The 18,146-nt window shown below is 34.2% G+C and overlaps 1 protein-coding gene across 1 annotated transcript; it reads left to right on the top strand.

Annotated features, from left to right (window-relative positions):
- The first annotated feature begins 1,941 nt into the window (after window positions 1–1,941).
- LOC108373247 (zinc finger protein 39-like) lies at window positions 1,942–13,194 on the top strand. Its single transcript, XM_017629112.1, has 5 exons — window positions 1,942–2,541; window positions 3,132–3,456; window positions 3,524–4,055; window positions 10,588–10,732; window positions 13,157–13,194. The coding sequence occupies exons 1-4, from the start codon at window positions 2,161–2,163 to the stop codon at window positions 10,730–10,732; spliced, it is 1,383 nt and encodes a 460-aa protein (XP_017484601.1). The 5' UTR covers window positions 1,942–2,160; the 3' UTR covers window positions 13,157–13,194.
- Window positions 13,195–18,146: the final 4,952 nt, after the last annotated feature.

Genomic DNA, 18,146 nt, shown 5'->3' on the forward strand with positions numbered 1-18,146 from the left:
TTTACTTTTTGGCGGCTAGACGAATGAGCGCCATAATACCAAATGAAAATTCGTTCGATCAGCACTTTCGACCACAGTCGAAGATCGAATGCAACTCATAATAGCGGCCGATGTGTTATTTTAATTAGAATTTAAGAATAATTAAATAAAGACAACGGTATAATTTAACTGGTTTAAATGTGTATAAATGAAAGGCGGAAAATAGTCCTTATTTTTTAAGTTTTAACTAACGTCATACGTGTGTGGTACGATTGTCTGGCCTTTTAAGTTTTACAAATAATAATTTTAAGGTAGAAAAATATAACTGAATAATAATTATCATAATCATTATATTTGATCGAAAAAATAAAAATTAAGTAATAATAATTTGTTTTGAGCGAAAAAATTAAACTCTAATTACACTGGTTTACAGCAAAAATATTTTATGGATACAAGATTCATTTAACTGGTGTGGAGTCCACTGATACGTGTATATGTACATATATATTAAAAGTCAGTATTGGAAATAGTACCCAAAAAGTAGTAAAAATTATCCTAATCTTTTCCCTCTTTTTCTACTACCCTCAAATGCATGGCCGCAATTTGCATGCAGGAAAAGTGAGGTTATGCAAGTGACATCACCTTATATTAGGTTCTTTCCCGTACGCAAAGCGGGATCTCGCGGATGCCCAAAATAGCCCAGAAATCATTCCCGTACTCAACAAAATGGATAATAGAGAGCGAAAATTGGAACGTATTGGATCGTAAGTGTCTTCTTCTTCCTGCTTGAAACAGCCCGGACTTTTTCACAAAAATGGATAAAGCGTCAAAGTGCATATCAGCTGTTTTTTGTGGAATATAGTGAATATATTTTCAATCTTTATATTCTTAAAATCAAATTTGTGAAACAAAAATTCAATTTCCAAGAGTTTGCAGCTGTTTCTCAAATTCTGGGCACGAAATGTGGTTTTTGCGTTCCCGTACTTCTGGATTATGTTCCATTTTTGAGAGCAAACTTTTCGCTTATTCTCTAATTACCGGATCCGGTCCGGATTGTTAGGGAAAAAACCTATTGTATGCGTGTAAAAAAAACGCCTATTATTTCAGAAAAATTCTAAGTTTCCTATCCTTCATAAACAAATCTAAATTATTTGAATTTTCAAAACCGGAGCTTTTTTTGCTTAATTTGAAGCGTTTAAAAACGAAATGCGAAAACGGCTACCAATGTATATACATATGTTTATATTCTTCTTCTTATTTGGCGCTGTAACCGCCTAAGCGATTTTGGCTGAGTTCAACAAAGCACGCCAGTCGTTTCTTTTCTGTGCCAACTGTCGCCAATTGGAAATGGAGAGTAAAGCCAAGTCCTTCTCCACCTAGTCTTTCCATCTCAGTGGGGGCCTTCCTCTTTCTCTGCTACCACCAGCGGGTTCCGAGTTCAATACTTTGTACTTGAAAAACGTTATGAATATTAAGGGCCGGATACTCAATGTCTGGTTAACACTAATCTGCGGTTAAACATCGTTACCGACGTCTTCGACTCCATGCATATAACAGGGAGTCGGTAACGTCGATAACGATGTTTAACCGCAGATTAGTGTTAACCAGACATTGAGTAACCGGCCCTAAAAGACTCAATAAGCCGGAAAATATGCCATTAACATGATCTCAAATACTATTTCATTAGTTAAACAATTTTTATTTTTATTGAAATAAACAGAACAAAATAAATGAAAAAATAGAATAAAACAATAGTTTTTATTAGAATAACTAAAACAAGCTATTGGTAGGTATTTTCTAGATTTGGTAATTTTTTTCAGGTGGATGGCAAGTATTTATTTTTCGTCAGTGGCAACCCTACTTTTAAACACAAATTCCGAAAAAGGGGCGAAATCGCTCGAATTAGCAACACTGCATCGAGTGGAAAATTTTCGATGCATCAAAGCAAAACAACGATATTTTCGATGTATCGATGTTTTTCTGAAATCCCTACTTGAGGTGTTCCTAGATCAGCTGGTGAACTGGTAAACAATAGGCATTTTGCTCCCAGCAATATACATATATGTGCATGCATACATACATATCTACATAAAACATACATTAAAAAAATAGTGAAAGACAAGAGTGGGTCCCGTGGATTTTCGTTCATATGTTCAACAAAATAATATATCTATATTTTGAATGGATTCAATAAATATCTGCCGAGCGTGCTTGTCGCGAGAAGACCAAGTGCATCTACTGGATTGGAATCAACCCATTAGCACTTTGGAAACCGAATTGACATACAAAGAATGTTTTTGTAAATGCACCCAAATTAACGTAAGTTTAAAGGACGATCAAAACGAACGTGATGAAGCCCAAATGCAATACCTCTGCTTTGAGTGCGCCCATAAATTAAAAGAGGCCCACGGCTTTATTGAAAAGGCAAGAAAGTCGGATAATGAATTACGTTGCATACGGCTCGAGAAAGTGAAATTGGAAGATGAGATGGCAAACACTTTTGAATGGGTTCCAGTAGAAGTGAAGGAATTGAAAAATAATTTATCAGAGGTTGAAATAAAGGTATAATATTTATTATTTGAAAAGAATGCACTGCATATATATATAACTATATATTCATTTCTTTAACCTGTTATAAAGAACTGCGTGGAAGATNTTCTCGGAAGTGTTAGAATTTTTTCGAGTACACAGTTTTTTAGCCACTGCAATTTGAGTCTGATAATGTGCAAATTTCAAGTGGCTACGAATTACCGTTAATTTTTTAGATTTTTTTTGTCGCATTGTATAATGAATAAACTCAATTTATTTGTATATGGATGAAAGTCGCAACACCTTTGGAGAAACAAATTCTAAAAAATCAACGGTAACTTTCAGTCACTTGAAACTTGCACATTATCAGACTAAAATTGATTGGGCTATAAAACTGTGTATTCACAAAAATTCAAACACTTTTTTGAAGTTTTCTACAAATTGTTTAACTTGGGTTTATATGGGGTTTGTTGGAGAAAAAACTGTATTTTAATTGAAAATTCTCAAAAGTAAATAAATAAACATAAGTTGCACACAATAATATCACTTTGAAATGGCGTGCTATAGATATGACCGATACTGTATATATAACTATATATTCATTTCTTTAAACTGTTATAAAGAACTGCGTGGAAGATCCCAAAAATGCACTTGAGTGGAGTGAAAACTATATAGACGATTTTGAAACTGCTATATCAAATGATATCGCTCTCGATGAAAATGTAAAAAGTGAATCTGATGAGCCTGTATCAAATAAAGTAGATCGACCAATCGTAGCTCATAAAAAATTTAAAAATGTACGAAAAAGAAGCTACGTCACGAAGAAGAGTTCCAAGGGAATAGACGAGATTGTAACCTGTGAAAAATGTGGAAAAACTATGACCAGGAAGGCTTTAAGGAAACATAAGTACATTCACAAACCCAAGATATATCTTTGTCAGGCTTGCCGTAAGTATTATAAAAATCCGGCATACTTATATATCTATCTTAGAATTAATATATTAAATAAATACAGCAAGAAAATTTAATGATGAAAGGGCACTGAGAAAGCACGAAGAAACCCACAAAGAACATCGTGAGCGGTACCCGTGTGACAAATGTGGTCGATCATTTGCATCACCATATTATCTCCAAACACATCTACAGACCCACGAAAATAATCGCAAACCAATGTTTCATTGCAAGCAGTGTGATAAGTCATTTCTTAATAAAAGTGGCTTATCAATTCATGAGCTCCATCACAAAGGAATTACGATAGAATGCAACATTTGCCAAAAACGTTATGTACGACAAGTAGATCTTGAAGCACATTTGCGAACTCATTCAGGAGAATCTCCATTTGTATGCCGCGTTTGTAACAAATCGTTTAGCCAAAAGCGTATTCTCAATAGGCATATGCAATATCATAAAGGATACACTAGTTACACTTGTTTAACATGTGGTGAAAAGTTTTCAAAATATGACAAATATTATACACATCGCATGCAGCATACAGGTTTACCTTACAAGTGTGGTTCGTGTGAAAAAAAGTTTGAAGATTCTTACAAGTAAGTTTGGTTTCTTATATTATACGTACCGTCTGTCACCATCAATACAAAGGGCCCTGAAGAACACCTTTTCGGAAATGCGTTTGCTTACACATTCCGTTAGTCTTCGCTAGTATACACCCCAATACATATCTCACAAAATACCTTCTGTCGTCTCAAGCCGTAACTGCCTAAGTCGAGTGGCTTGATTTTAGTATAATTCGCCATTCCTTTTATTACTAAAAGCACAACAAATACTTTTATGAGACATATTTTAAATGTATCTGCCGTTTGAAGGGCAAACACTTTTTATGAATTTAAAAAAACTACTTGAGAAAATTGCCCTTTATGGAATATTGGCACTAAATTATTTCTTTCTGATTCTTTTGGCAATAGGTGTTCAATGGCAAGTGCGCTATCCCAGTGCAATCTCAGGCTGCACAAGGAACAGTCAGCTTCATTGCGCGTGTCCTATCGAATGCAAGTCGTTTTTCGAAAGCCGAGTCGTATCGACAAATACATGGCATTGCCTAAAAATTCGATTCGACTAGTGTATTAAAATGGGAAAACTTTCAGTACTGAATAGTTTTCGACAGTTTTCGTCGTCTATTTATTTCAGCGCGACAATTGGCATTGGCCAGTATTGTCAAATCGTGCATTTTAGGCTAATTTACGACGTACGCAATGAGCCTGATTATACTAAAGTCAACCTCTCGACTTAAGCAGTATAAGTAAATATCGGAAAGGTGCCGATGTCACTTTTTTCAAAATTTAGATTTTGATGCAGAATGACAGATAATGCGAATCTATATCGATTTTCGTTATCCTGAACAATTTCAAAAGATGAACTTGGCACTTTTTCACCTTTAGGTAACGATATGTATGTTACCGAGTATATTATAAAGTTTTGTTGTTGTTTATGTAAGATTTCAAAATTTTCAGATGGGGCCACTTGCATTGATGGCGGCAATGTGAACTAAATACATATTATGTATGTATGTACATACTAGGACTGGGAGTTCTACCCGTATTTTTGACTATATGGATGTTCGAATATCTGAATAAAATATCCGAACGTCCGGATATCCGAAAAATGTATTGAAATTCGTATATCCGAATAGTGGATAGGTAGCCGGATATTCAAATCTAAAAATTAACAATAAATTAACTAATGTTTATCGTCGATGTTTTTGCAAAACCGCCCATCGACCAGTTGCAAAACCGCCTAAATCGCCGTTGTGGCAAAAATGAGATTTGGTAACCCTGAACTCCAGGCATCGAGATTTATGCATAAAAATCGTAAAATCGTTATTAAAACAACAGATTTGTAAAACAATAGCTAGAAAGAAAAGCCGTTTTTTCGCTCTCCTGTAAAATTTGAGCGCCGTAAAATAGGCGGTTGTGCAATTGGTCGATGGGCGGTTTTGCAAAAACATCGACGTTAAATATTAGTGTTTTGTTATTGATTTTGCAATCCGATAGATTCTGGACTTTTCTGAGAAAAATTTTGCGAATCCATTCAAATACTGAATAGAATATCCACATAAAGAAACTAACGGATATTAACCGGATATCCGGATTTTATCCGTATACACGAAAACCCGAACGGATATCCGAATATAGGGATAGTCCTAGTCTTGGTACATACATAATGTTTAAATACATAGTTTTTTTTTAGACAACTTTTATGGAAAAAACAAATATTTTTTAAATTGATCGAAGTTATATAACCAACCAGTTTATGTGGGAGAAATTAGTTTATTTCCATCAAGCCCTAACTGCAGTTAATGCCTATTGCAAAAAGGAGATTAAAACTCGGAATTGGTAATCTCCCATGTGCAAATTCATGCACCTTACTTGACTGCACTTAACTGCAGTTAAGTTTTTGGTGGAAATATGCTATTAGATAAGCGGGTACACCACTAATTTTTTATATTCAAGTGTTCGTGAACTTCTACAATTAACTTCTAACAATTTTTTATTGTTGTATTTTCCATAAAAAACCTACTTTAATTCAAAAAAAACTCGCACGTTTATTAGTAAAGATAATTAATTCAAAATTTTTATTTTGTGGTAAACGCATTCAAAGTTTCCATACAGTTAGTATGCACGAAAAAAACGCAGTTGAAAAGACACATACATTTCTTTGTAATTTTTGGGTAGTTTAGTTATCTGTTAGACTGAACATTTCTCTTTATCAAACTTATTAATTGTATGATAAAATTTCCAAAAACCTAAATTTTGAAATAATTATCTTTGTTATTAAACGAACGAGATTATGATTTTGTGTACCCCATGGCGCAATAAACAGGTGAAGTAATAAACAGCTTTCTCGCTTTATTTTCTGACATTCGGTTGCCTTATAATAGTCCAATTTTAAAGGCAATTTTTCAAATAAGGCATCATCATTCATCAATCATACTTCTCGCTCTAATTACTTCACCTGGTATAATTCCGCCATGGTGTACCCCACGTTTTCTGGAAAAATGTCATTATTCCAAAAGCAAACTGTTTTCTGGTTGCCAGGTATTCTTTTATGATACCTAAAACTTTAACTAGGAGGAATATTTTTCTTACTTGCAATAATAATCACTTTGCTTATCACCACATAGCCCGGTCAAGTTAGACATTCAAGGTTACAATAGGTTTGTTCGTCGAGCAAAAAATTTGTACGAATTTGTACGAATTATCACGATTTTTGCCCAAATCGCGTTCGTGCAGACCAAAAAATTATCCAACACTCAAAAATTGTGAGAGCAAAGTGACAGTTCTCTTGGGGAGAAGTTGCAAATTCTTGCTGGAAAAAATTTTGCCAGCAAGAATTTGCAAACACGAAAAACATGTGGTGGTGGCGCATGGTTGCATTTTTGTCTACAATAATTTGAATAAATTAGTTCGTTAAATTTAAAAATTTATAAACACGAGCGATTTTTTTATGAAAAAAGGAAGTAAATAATTGTTGATATAATTAATTTAGTTAATTCCAATGATTTGAACTCAATTCGGCTGAAAAAATGGTATTCGCAATCGGAATGCAATTGCAACCAGAGTCGATTTAAGAAACCCGACAGCTAGTACGATGAAGATATTGAAATGTATGTTAAAGAAAGTCAGAACAACAAGAAATATACATGTATATCCTGTTTTTGGCCATCCGAAAGAATTCTATAAAAATTTTTTATGTTTGAAATGCAACCGTGGACGCCAGCTGGCAGCGAAACTTGCAAATTCCTGCAAATTTGCGTTCGTGCAGAAATTTGCAAGTTTCTCAATATGAGAGAGAATTTGAGAGAATTTTTTCTTACTCTCTGATATTTTGAGTGTTGGATAATTCTTGCTGGATTTTCGACGAACAAACCTAATAATTCGCATAAAGCTGAAAATTGGTAGAGTGTTGCGAACACCATTTTGAATGAAATGTCAAAAGTCCCCATCGATCCCATGTCTGCAAAAAAAATTATTCAGGATCAAAAGTCACATAAAGTTATTTTTTGTGCATTTTTCAGCAAAACGACAAGGTTTCTCACAAAAATAGGTTAGACAAAAGTGCGGATCATGCAATTATCTATAAAAGCTGTGATAACATTTTCCTTCCGAAGAATTACTATTTCTGAGATATAGCGATTCAAAATATTTGGTTTTCCATAATATGCACAATTTCCACCGTACTTGTGGGGTCGTGCATTTGGCGCGTTTTGTTTTGACGTGGCTTCCCCGATAGGCCTACTCCACGACTTATAGCTGTCCTGTTTAATTAAATAATATTGCATAAAATAAAAATAGTACCTTTGGAAGTGATTCGACACGCTGAATGCGAATCCGACGTCCGTTAGCCTCCATCACGTCAGGTTCGTGGTCATTTTAAGGTCAAGTAGGGAAAAATTTATTGAATAAACCTGAAAATAACAAAAAATATCGAAGTTTTAAGAACTTCTTTGAAAATTACCCAAAGACATTGTGGTGAGCGTTCGAAAATTACTTCCACAACCAATATGAATGCCGTGAAAAGGAACATAACGCTCATATACTTCAACACTGTCGTAGCCCAAAAAAGCCTAGAAAAACGGCTTTAAAGTTTTGAACTTACATACTCCCATAGTAAAAATGAATACCTATTTTGTTCTTATGAGCTATTGGTAATCGGCACAGCTATGCAATTTTTATACACCATCGAAAAGGGGGAGCGGTCTTTTCAATATTGGCTTTGGTTAAAAATTCTTAAATAATTGGAGAATGAATCTTTTGACTTCACCTTCTATAATGAATGGGTAAGAGAATGGAATTCGAAACGATAACTTGGCTATTCCCCAGCATATCAAAGCCTTCGTTAGCGAATGTATTCTAACCTCGTTGTGAATTCGGAATCCAGCCTATTCTGGAAGACAATTTTTAGGAAAGAGAGCATCTATTTAGAGAATGAACTTCGCCACATTTGTTTCTCATTTTCTGCATTTGAATTTTATTTTAAAAGTAAACTGGTTTATAAATATACGCGTCAAACATTCTAGAATATTTGCTCCTAAAAACCTATATGTAGATCTTTGCTATAAACGATTACTTTACACTTGTAGAAGTAAAATTTCTACAAGTTTATTTCAAAACTTCTTTTTGAAGTGTGTGCTAGATCACATTTCCATTCCATTTAAAGCAGTGTCAATTTAATTTACAAATAGGAAGAGGTCATGAAAACAAAGCAATCTGATTTTGTTTACTTTTCGTGTTTTAAAAATACTTGATAGTACGAGTATTATCGATACTTTTTTGCAAATATGAGTGCTGGCATCGATTCTTCTTTAGAGTACTATATGTGAGTACTAGTATCGATACTTTTCTAAAAAGTTCTATCACTAGTCGTGCCCATCTGATGCGCTTAATGTAATCCTGCATCAGCTACCCATAGAACTCCATATCCGCGAAACTGCTCCGTCTGCGGCAGTCAGACTCGAAGGGTCAAGCTGCTTGAGGGCGCTTCAGCACGGCCATAGTAGTATTCTTCACAAACTTATCGAATCAGGGGAACAATCAGATTATATACCTCCTACGACAGATTTCAGGAAAAGCTTTCAGGGGAAGTTTCCTTCAAGACGGGATTGGAGTAGGCGCAGGATAGTCGAGGAAAATTCCACTGAAATCTACACTGACGGGTCCAAAATGGACAGCGGTGTGGGTGCGGGGGTGTTCTCTGATACGCTGAATGTCTCTCTCTCGTTTCGACTACCTGACTTTGCTAGCATCTTTCAAGCGGAAGTACTGGGCATCGAAAGGGCCTGTAAAGCACTAGAGAGGAACTGCGTAGGTGTACGAGAAGCATACATTTTTTCAGATAGGCAAGCGGCACTTCTGGCACTTGCCTCACCGGTAACAAAATCCAACACAGTCAGAGATTGCAAATGTGCGTTACGCTCGGCGGCCGAGTTAATAGACATCACTCTCATCTGGGTTCCCGGCCATAGGAACATACACGGCAATGAGAGGGCTGACGAGTTGGCTAAGGCCGGAGCATCTTTGGATGAATCCGAAGCAGAAACTCGGACTCATCAAAAGGGAAATGCATCTGCAATTCACACGTATGGCTGATACAGGTTGGAACAACCTTCAAACCTGCAAAACTACGAGGTACATATGGCCGCACTATGACAAGCCAAAGACATAAGAGCTTCTCAAGAGGTCGAGGAAAGATATAGTCAAATTAATAGCCACGATAACGGGACATTGTCCCATTGGTGAACATGCAGCTAGAATGGGCCTTCAGTATAACCCTCGGTGCCGTAGCTGTAATCTTGTGGGAAGTAAGGAAACGGTCCTTCACTATCTTCGCGAGTGCCCAGCATTGGCACAGATAAGGCAGATCACACTCGGGAGTTTTTCCATCCAAAATGTTGGGCAAATTTCCAAATTAACCATTACTAACCTAAACAGATTCATCGGAAAATCCAAATGGATTGACGAACCCAACGAATCATGAAAGCAGATAGAATCAGGGATCCCAGAGAAAGCGTATCAAAATGGTGCTTTCAGCAATAATTGGGTCCCGGGAACATACCCAGGCGACGCTTCTACCAACCAACCAAACAAACACATTCACATTTTTTGTACATATTTTTATAATTTTTGCACAAAGTTTGAAATATGAATTTATATGGTTTTTGTTAGATAATGAACTATACTTTTATAAAAAAGTAATATATATTAAACAGAAGAAAAGTAGGAACAATTTGTTAAAATGTCGTGTCCCTATTTATTTATCCAGCACTGTATATATATGTAGTTATATAGCTGTATAACTAAAACACAAATAGTTTTTTCACCAAAGTAAGAAAGGAAATTAAGGTTTGATGTTTTTCTGTCCTCTGGTATGTATTTCATATTTGTTTAATTTTAAGTGATTAATTATTTGATGTTTTGTGACGTTCTTCCAGTAAACGAGCAATATGTTTACGTGTTTTTTTCTTAAATTATACTATATATTAAAATACCATTACCTGTCAATAAATCCAAAGTTTCTCTAATTATACACATAAATATGTATTTTCTATTTATTGATTTTTTCTAGAACTAAGCGGCATATAAGAGGCGTTCATAAAATTCAACAAGACGAAGAGGTCGAAAAACTCGTAGTAAGAATAAATGTAACGAAAGAATACCGAGGCCGAATAGTCGAATTTTTGAGAAAAACTGAAGATGAAACACCTGCTTAAGTACAATTTTTAATTCTTTAGTGATGCAATTATTATAAGTTATTCAACTTAAGATAAATTCTAAGTTTTCTATCCTTCATAAATAAATCTAAATTGTTTGAATTTTCATGACCAGAGCTTTTTGCCTAATTTGAAGCGCTTAAAATCGGAATGCGAAAACGGCTACCATTTTATATGCATACATACATACTGTAACTCCCAAATTGAGCGTACGGCTCTTTTTTTTGTTAATATTCGCAATGTTTTACATGCTAAAATCATAGCAATAGCAAATAGCAACAGTGTACGAAAATTAAGAAAAATGTGCAAAGTTTCAGCAAAATCGCGAACTTTTTAATACGAATTTCTAAAAAGAATTCAGGTATGCAGCGTTATAGCCCATTCAATTTTAATATAATAATATGCGAATTTGAAAATGTCTAAAAATCCACGTTGATTTTTGAGAATTTTTTTGCTGACCGTCCTTCGCATTTTTTTTTATATAAAAAAAAAAAAATCCGAAAATTTTTTTATATGGTTATCGAAGATCGAAAGTAAAATTCGTATTATGAGCTATGCAACCGTGTCGAAATTTTCGTTGACTATCGAATTTTCTGTCGAACACATTTTTGCTTTCGATGGTGTAGCGAAGTGTTAGAAAATTGTGAAAAGTGCGTGATTTTGCATTTGTTTTCTTACTTTTTGGCGGCTAGACACTAACTAAAACAATTTTTATTAATTTCATGCAGTTCTAACGTCGTGAATACTAAACACAAGCTCGAAAGGCTGGTTTTACTTGTGAAAGTGAATCCCAATACTCAGTTGCCACGATCTCTGAGAACAAAATCATAGAGCTCTTGATAGTTTTAAAATATTTTAAATAGATTTTTGCTCACAAACGCTCTTTAGACAGTCGGAAGTTTTTAATAAATTGTAGAAAAATTTCTTAAATATATTTTATGTCAAAATATATTCGAAAGACTACATTTAAACATTTTCTACTGCTGGCCAGTTTACTAAGCTCCCATTCTCTGACGAATCGTTGAACCAGAACTCCGTTGTACTAATTTCTTTCTTTTTTACTTCAGTTTAATTTGCACAAATTTAAATAAATACATATGTATAAGTACACTATTTAGTTTGCTGGATTTGTAAACAAAGCTTCTCAACGGTGAAAAATATACTACATATTGTGAATAACCTAAGCGAGGAAATTTACAATAGCGCTATTATTAATCGAATGAGCGCCATAATACCAAATAAAAAATTCGTTCGTTCAGCACTTTCAACCACAGTCGAAGATCGAATGCAACTCATAATAGGGGCCAAAGAGAAGGATAAAGGCAACAGTAAAAATAAAAACATAAACAAAGATGCGTAAAGATAAAGACAAAAATGAAGATCAAGTAAATTTAAACACTTTACTTATATAAGGGCAAATGTTTAGAGGAATAAGTATGTATATAGATGAAGAAAATGATAAACATAAAAATAAAAAGAAAGGTAAATATAAATAAAAAGATGAGGATGGGGGTAAAATAAAAACAAGTAATTTTTAGCAAAAAAAAAACCGACTTCAACTCTCATATAAAAAAAAAATATATATATATATATCTCATGATCCGCTGATCGGATCTTAACCAGATTAGTATGGGACCACCTCTGAGACACTACCTTTCCGATGCGAATTATCGAAATCGGTTGACGTGGTCCAAAGTTATGCGGTAACATACATAAAAAAAAAAAAAAAAAATAAAAAAATATTCCGACGAACTGATAACCTCCTCCTTTTTTGGAAGTCGGTTAAAAAAATAATAAAATGAAGGTAATTATTGAGAAAAGGATGTAGATAGAAACACAGATACTCAATCTGGGAACCATTTCGGGGTTTTAGAGATTTTCGGGCTTCTCGGAATTCATCGATATAATAATCGATATTTTTATCGGTTTTGTTATCGAAATTTTTATAAATTTTTGTTGATATTTTTATCGATATTGATAACGATTTTTCTATCGGATTTGGTATCAATATTTTTATCGGTTTTGTTATCGATATTTTTATGGATGTAACTATCGATTTTGTATCGATAAAGATAAAAATAGAGATAAAGGAAAACAGAGTAATATAAATGTAATTAGAAGGAACAGGATAAGGAAAGAGATAGGGATTTAGATAGAAAAAAGACAAAAAATATAACCCAGAAGATAATTTAAGTAGGCCTTAAGTGAAGCCATTCTAAGAGACCTACCCAAGAAGGGCTGAAAAAGTCCTTCTTGCATGCCTTCTAGAAGGGCTTATCTATTTACAATTTACGCGAATGCATAAATTTATATTATTTAGTATTACAAATGAATTTCGATAAACATTTTAAGTTTGCAATAACACATATTTGATATAAACCTTCAGCAAATACTTAAAAGATGTATGATTTTTTTGAATTAAAGATGCAACTTTAAAAGGACTCCTCCAAAAGGCCTTCTGAAGTACGTCCTATAAAAACCCTTCTGGAAGGCCTACTATGGGTAGCGAAAGAAGAAGCCCTTCAATTTGTGCCTTTCTATACAAAAAAGAAAGGAGAAAGGAATGTAGAGTGGAAGGCTCTCAGGAAGACCTTTCGGAAGGGCTTTTAACTCCTGAATTACTGGGAACCTTAAGCAAAAGCAGACGTATATGTATGTATGTACATATGTATATTGGTTATGTGACGAACGAGATGCAACGTAAGTTTCACTTCTTCAGTGTGGCCCAGGCGCACTTACTTGTTTCAATATCATTTCAGAAACGAAGCGCTTGGAACAGAAACGCTGCTTATTGAGTCTTATAAGGATTGGACCAATGCTGTTGTGAGCAAGCAAATTCACCGAAAATAAACAAAATTCTAGACAGACTATTTTTTAGCATTCTAGATTTCGTGATGCAAAAGAAGTTGAGTAATTAAAACGCAGTAATTGTATAAAAAATATTCGGATTTACTACCTTTAATTCTGTAAGCCATGCAATTATTAGACGCCTTTGCAAAAACGTGAGAACAAAAATAATGTAAAAATAAGCTCTATAACATGGACATTAACTAAGACATTTGGAAAATTCTTACGACCCAATCTAATATGAACGCATGCCGTCTAATACATATGCATTTTGCGAAGATAAACGTTCAATTAAAATAATATGATGAGCAAAAATTTTAAATTGAAGTTAGCTTTATACGAACGTTGTTTAATTTGGATCGATCCTGTGTGCATCCGAAATTTTTGACGTGTGTAAAATATTGGGTTGGCCTGCATTAGAACAGATTTAGGAACTCTTAAATAAAATAAAACAAAACAACCTCTTAGAGCGCATTCTGCGTTTTTATATTTTGGCAAAATTCATTACATATAAAGTACAAAGATTTGATAAGTTTTCCAAATAAACAAACTCTATTCTTTGAATTGTGCAAACATCAATATGTTGTATTGACATCAAAGCAGTTACAAATAGTAGTCTAATATTACAAAATACAAAGATTTAAACTCACATCATAAAATCTAAATAGGCGTTTATTTCTAATGAGTTCTTTCTTCATTTTCGACTTCAGAAGTAGGTAAGTGATGAAAATGAATACCAACGATGGATGCAGCAATGCAAAATGTACTCATTTATTAGTCTTATTTTTATATCTACATTATTTCAAGCCTCATTTTTGAATTGAGTATCAACTCATTAAAAAATAATCATTTGCTTTTATGTTTCGGTACATTAGAATACCGTTACCCTAAAATAGAAAGGCTTTGTCTGACATTTTTGCTATTTTACAGAGTATTTATACAATTTTTATAAAAACTAAAGATCTTCAGTTAAGATTTTTTTGTATTATATTGGCTTTTATTAAACAGCAACTAATTTTTTGATGTAGTAGTTGATTTTAAGTTCGATTAAGTCTGTTGAATAATCTACTCACTTTTGTACAGAGAGTAAAATGAGTTAGGGCCTTTCTAAATTAAGGTAACGGTACATATCGTTTACTGAAAGAGTGTCATTTTCCAAAAATTGGAGAATAACGGCATTTAAATTTTTGAATTTATATACATATGTGTGTATACTCACATAGTAAAAATGAATACTTACATATTTCGTTCTAGTGAGTTACTAGTATTCGTTACAGCAATGCAAATTTTTACACAACATAGAACAGGTAGCGTTCATTTCTGCATATTTTTAACTCGATTTTGGATTATGACACCCTTGCAGCAAATGTGCGATATGTATATAGCATATCGAGGGCTTATATTCAATACCCTCTATGTGCAATTTTTACAGAAACTACTTTGTGATGTTAGAACCCATCTGGGATTTGCCTGTCATCACTGATGTTGATTCCGACTTTGCAAGGTAATTGTAAATTCTTCTGTCAAGCGTTATACAAGGTCAGCATTAATATCACCAATGGCAGTTAAGTGTTAGGTGGATTTTTATATCAGAATCGCATTTTTGTGAAAAATGAAGATAGAGGGTTTTGAATATAAGCACTCGATATGTAGATTACTAAATATAGGCAAAAAGGTGTATGAGGGTGGCTTTTATATTTTGCGCCTTACAAAACTACTTGTGATGAGCTGTAATTCGATATTTTTATCGAAAAGTTTGGTATTTTTAGCATAAACTTACATATAACGTTCTCTTTTACGAGCTTTATTTTATTTTTTTCCAGTGAGATTTTTTATCTCGCCCAAAAGATTGAATTAACTCGCGAAAATTTTCTTGTGATGATTTATTACGATTTTCGACGTGGATTATCGAGACAGGAGTGCATTGATTAACTTACTTCGACTTTTGTCGTTGTAGCACCACACTTAGCCATTGTGAAATGCTGATACGAGCGCCAACATGGCCGTCGATCCTTGCAGGATGAATTTCGTGATGATCGTTCAAAAACTGTTGTTGTGCCACAAACAATCGATGCTGTGCGTCAATTGATAACGCAAGATCGTCATGTGACATATCGCGAGATAGAGACATCCTTGGGCATTACTGAGACCAGCATACATTCAATATTGCATGAACATTTGTCCGTAAAGGAAATTTATTCTCGTTGGATACCGCATAATTTGAAAGTTTAAAAATTGGTGCAAGCGAATGCAGATGGGTATTGACTTCCAAGGAGAATATTTTGAAAAACAGTAGGGCCACAAATTAGGAGACCTATTGGCTGACGAACAGTTTTAAGAAAAACTTAATCCGATCGAAAAATCCGCATGGACATGTTTTTGAAATGGTGTTCGTAGTTTTCTTGGAAACCACAAAGCCGAAAACTTTGAAGAGTTGGTCAGCAACCTTTTAACAGCCTACAATAATATGGGATGCAATATGTCGCTCAAGATAAACTTCTTACAATCACATTAAAATTTTTTCCTTAAAATTTGCCGAACACGGCGAGCCGTTCATCAGGATATATCTTAACATAGAAAAATGGTATCAGGGATAATGGAGTCCAAATATGTTAGCTGACTACTGTTGTACACTAAAAAGAGATGTACCTGATGCTCAATATTCCCGAAAATCCTAAATAAAATTAAAAGATTATTTCTTTTTCTTCATTAAATACAGTTTTCAAGCGTATTTCATTAAATTTTACTTAAATGCTGTTGCAAAAAAACCGAGGGTGACTGAATTATTTTAATAATGTGTATTAGTTACAGGTTAGTTCTAGATACAAAATAACCCTTTCAATTTCATTTAACTTTTATTAAGGTAATTTTTGTGCATCAGTGTTATTTTACTGTTTTCGGTATTAGGCGCAGAATATAAAAGGCAACCCTCGTAATATGCATAGTAAGACCTGTAGCTCGTTTCTGTAACAATTCTCTATCAAGGCGAATTGTGATATGAATTCGCCGCCCTGTTCTCTACTGCTAATGAGTAGTAGAGAATGACGTATATTATCTACCAGTAGAGAAATAATCGGCAGAGAAGAGTTACAGAAACGGGCTACACTGGCTTGGTAACAAACATTTTGTGACCGGTAACTAATGGTCCTATTATGTATGGCGACATATATCGTACGTTGTTTTATATATAGCGATTAATCTCAGTATACAGAAAAGCGCAGACAAAAGCCAAATTTACTTTTTTGACATGAACATTTCGAAGTAATTGAAAACTGGGATCCAATGTGTTTAACAAGTGTAAACAAATAACCAAATCTCATAAGCGGGAAATAGAAAATTCCGCAACTAGACTCAGTAGCCAGTAGCCATACGTAATGCGAATTTTTTTTTTATATGGTTGCCTATCGGCTATCAGTCGCCATATATAATAGGGCCATAAAGTTCTTGTTAAAAAGTTTTAAAATTTCGCTTACAAAATGTGCGGTAACAATCGGAATAGCCATGATAATAATATAAGTATATGTATGTTTATATGGCATATATCATTACTTCTACTGAGCTATAAGCTTTTGATTACAATAATTCAAAATTATGACTCGGATTTCTTGTTTGAATTAATTCGCAAGAAATACTAAATAATTATGCCATGTGTGCGTATGTTATGAATTCAAAACTTGAAATTAACCTATTTACTTGTTGAAAAGTTATCCTTACTCGCTTTTGAAGTGTATAGGTATGTGCGATTTGTTAAATTTTAATTCCCCTTACAAAAAACTGCTCTTTACTTATTTATTTTTGTTTCCTTTGTTGCAAGATTATTACAAACAATATACAAGTTCATAAGTCGTCGAGCTTAACGCAATAATTATTTATAATTAATTCAGACATTTTGAAATTTGTAGCAACTATTTTGTATTTAGTAAATATATATGGCTAAGGAAGTTGATTGAAAACTCGCTCGAAGCATACTCGTACTTGTTTGTCACTTCCTNCTCTCTCTCTCTCTCTCTCTCTCTCTCTCTCTCTCTCTCTCTCTCTCGATTACAGATATCTTGCACTCAGTCACATGGTACATACACACTCTATTACTTAAATAATTAAGTCCTTAACTAAATTCACGCAATCGTTCATTACGTCGCTTCTGAAGTGTTTTCTAACGTAGTTGGTGGCTGAGTTGCCGCTTCATTTAAATCAGCGCTTTGCATGGTGGTCGCAGACTCGGCATTTGAACTGTAAGTGCTTTTCATGGAGGCAAGCATACTGGCATTGGAAGTACTCGGCGTAGGCGTACGCAGTTCATCTTCTTTAACTAAGATTTGAGCGCTTTTCAACGGCGTTGTTGTCGTTACATTAACCTCATTCCGTCGATTTTTTACCTCATCCGCCTTTTTTACAACTACCGGATCTAAAGGTAACTCATCCACTACTACATCGATGTTAAGCGCATCATAAGGTGTTACGAAATCAGTACTACTTCCACTACTCCTTATACTGATTTGCGAACCGCCACCGCCACCACCGCCATTGCCTTTGAAAACAACACTACCATCAAAACGCACAATGCTGC

This window comes from Rhagoletis zephyria, unplaced genomic scaffold (genome assembly GCF_001687245.7).
Source record: "Rhagoletis zephyria isolate East Lansing unplaced genomic scaffold, Rhagoletis_zephyria_1.1 Rzeph_scaffold_06509, whole genome shotgun sequence".
Classification (NCBI taxonomy): Eukaryota; Metazoa; Arthropoda; class Insecta; order Diptera; family Tephritidae; genus Rhagoletis; species Rhagoletis zephyria.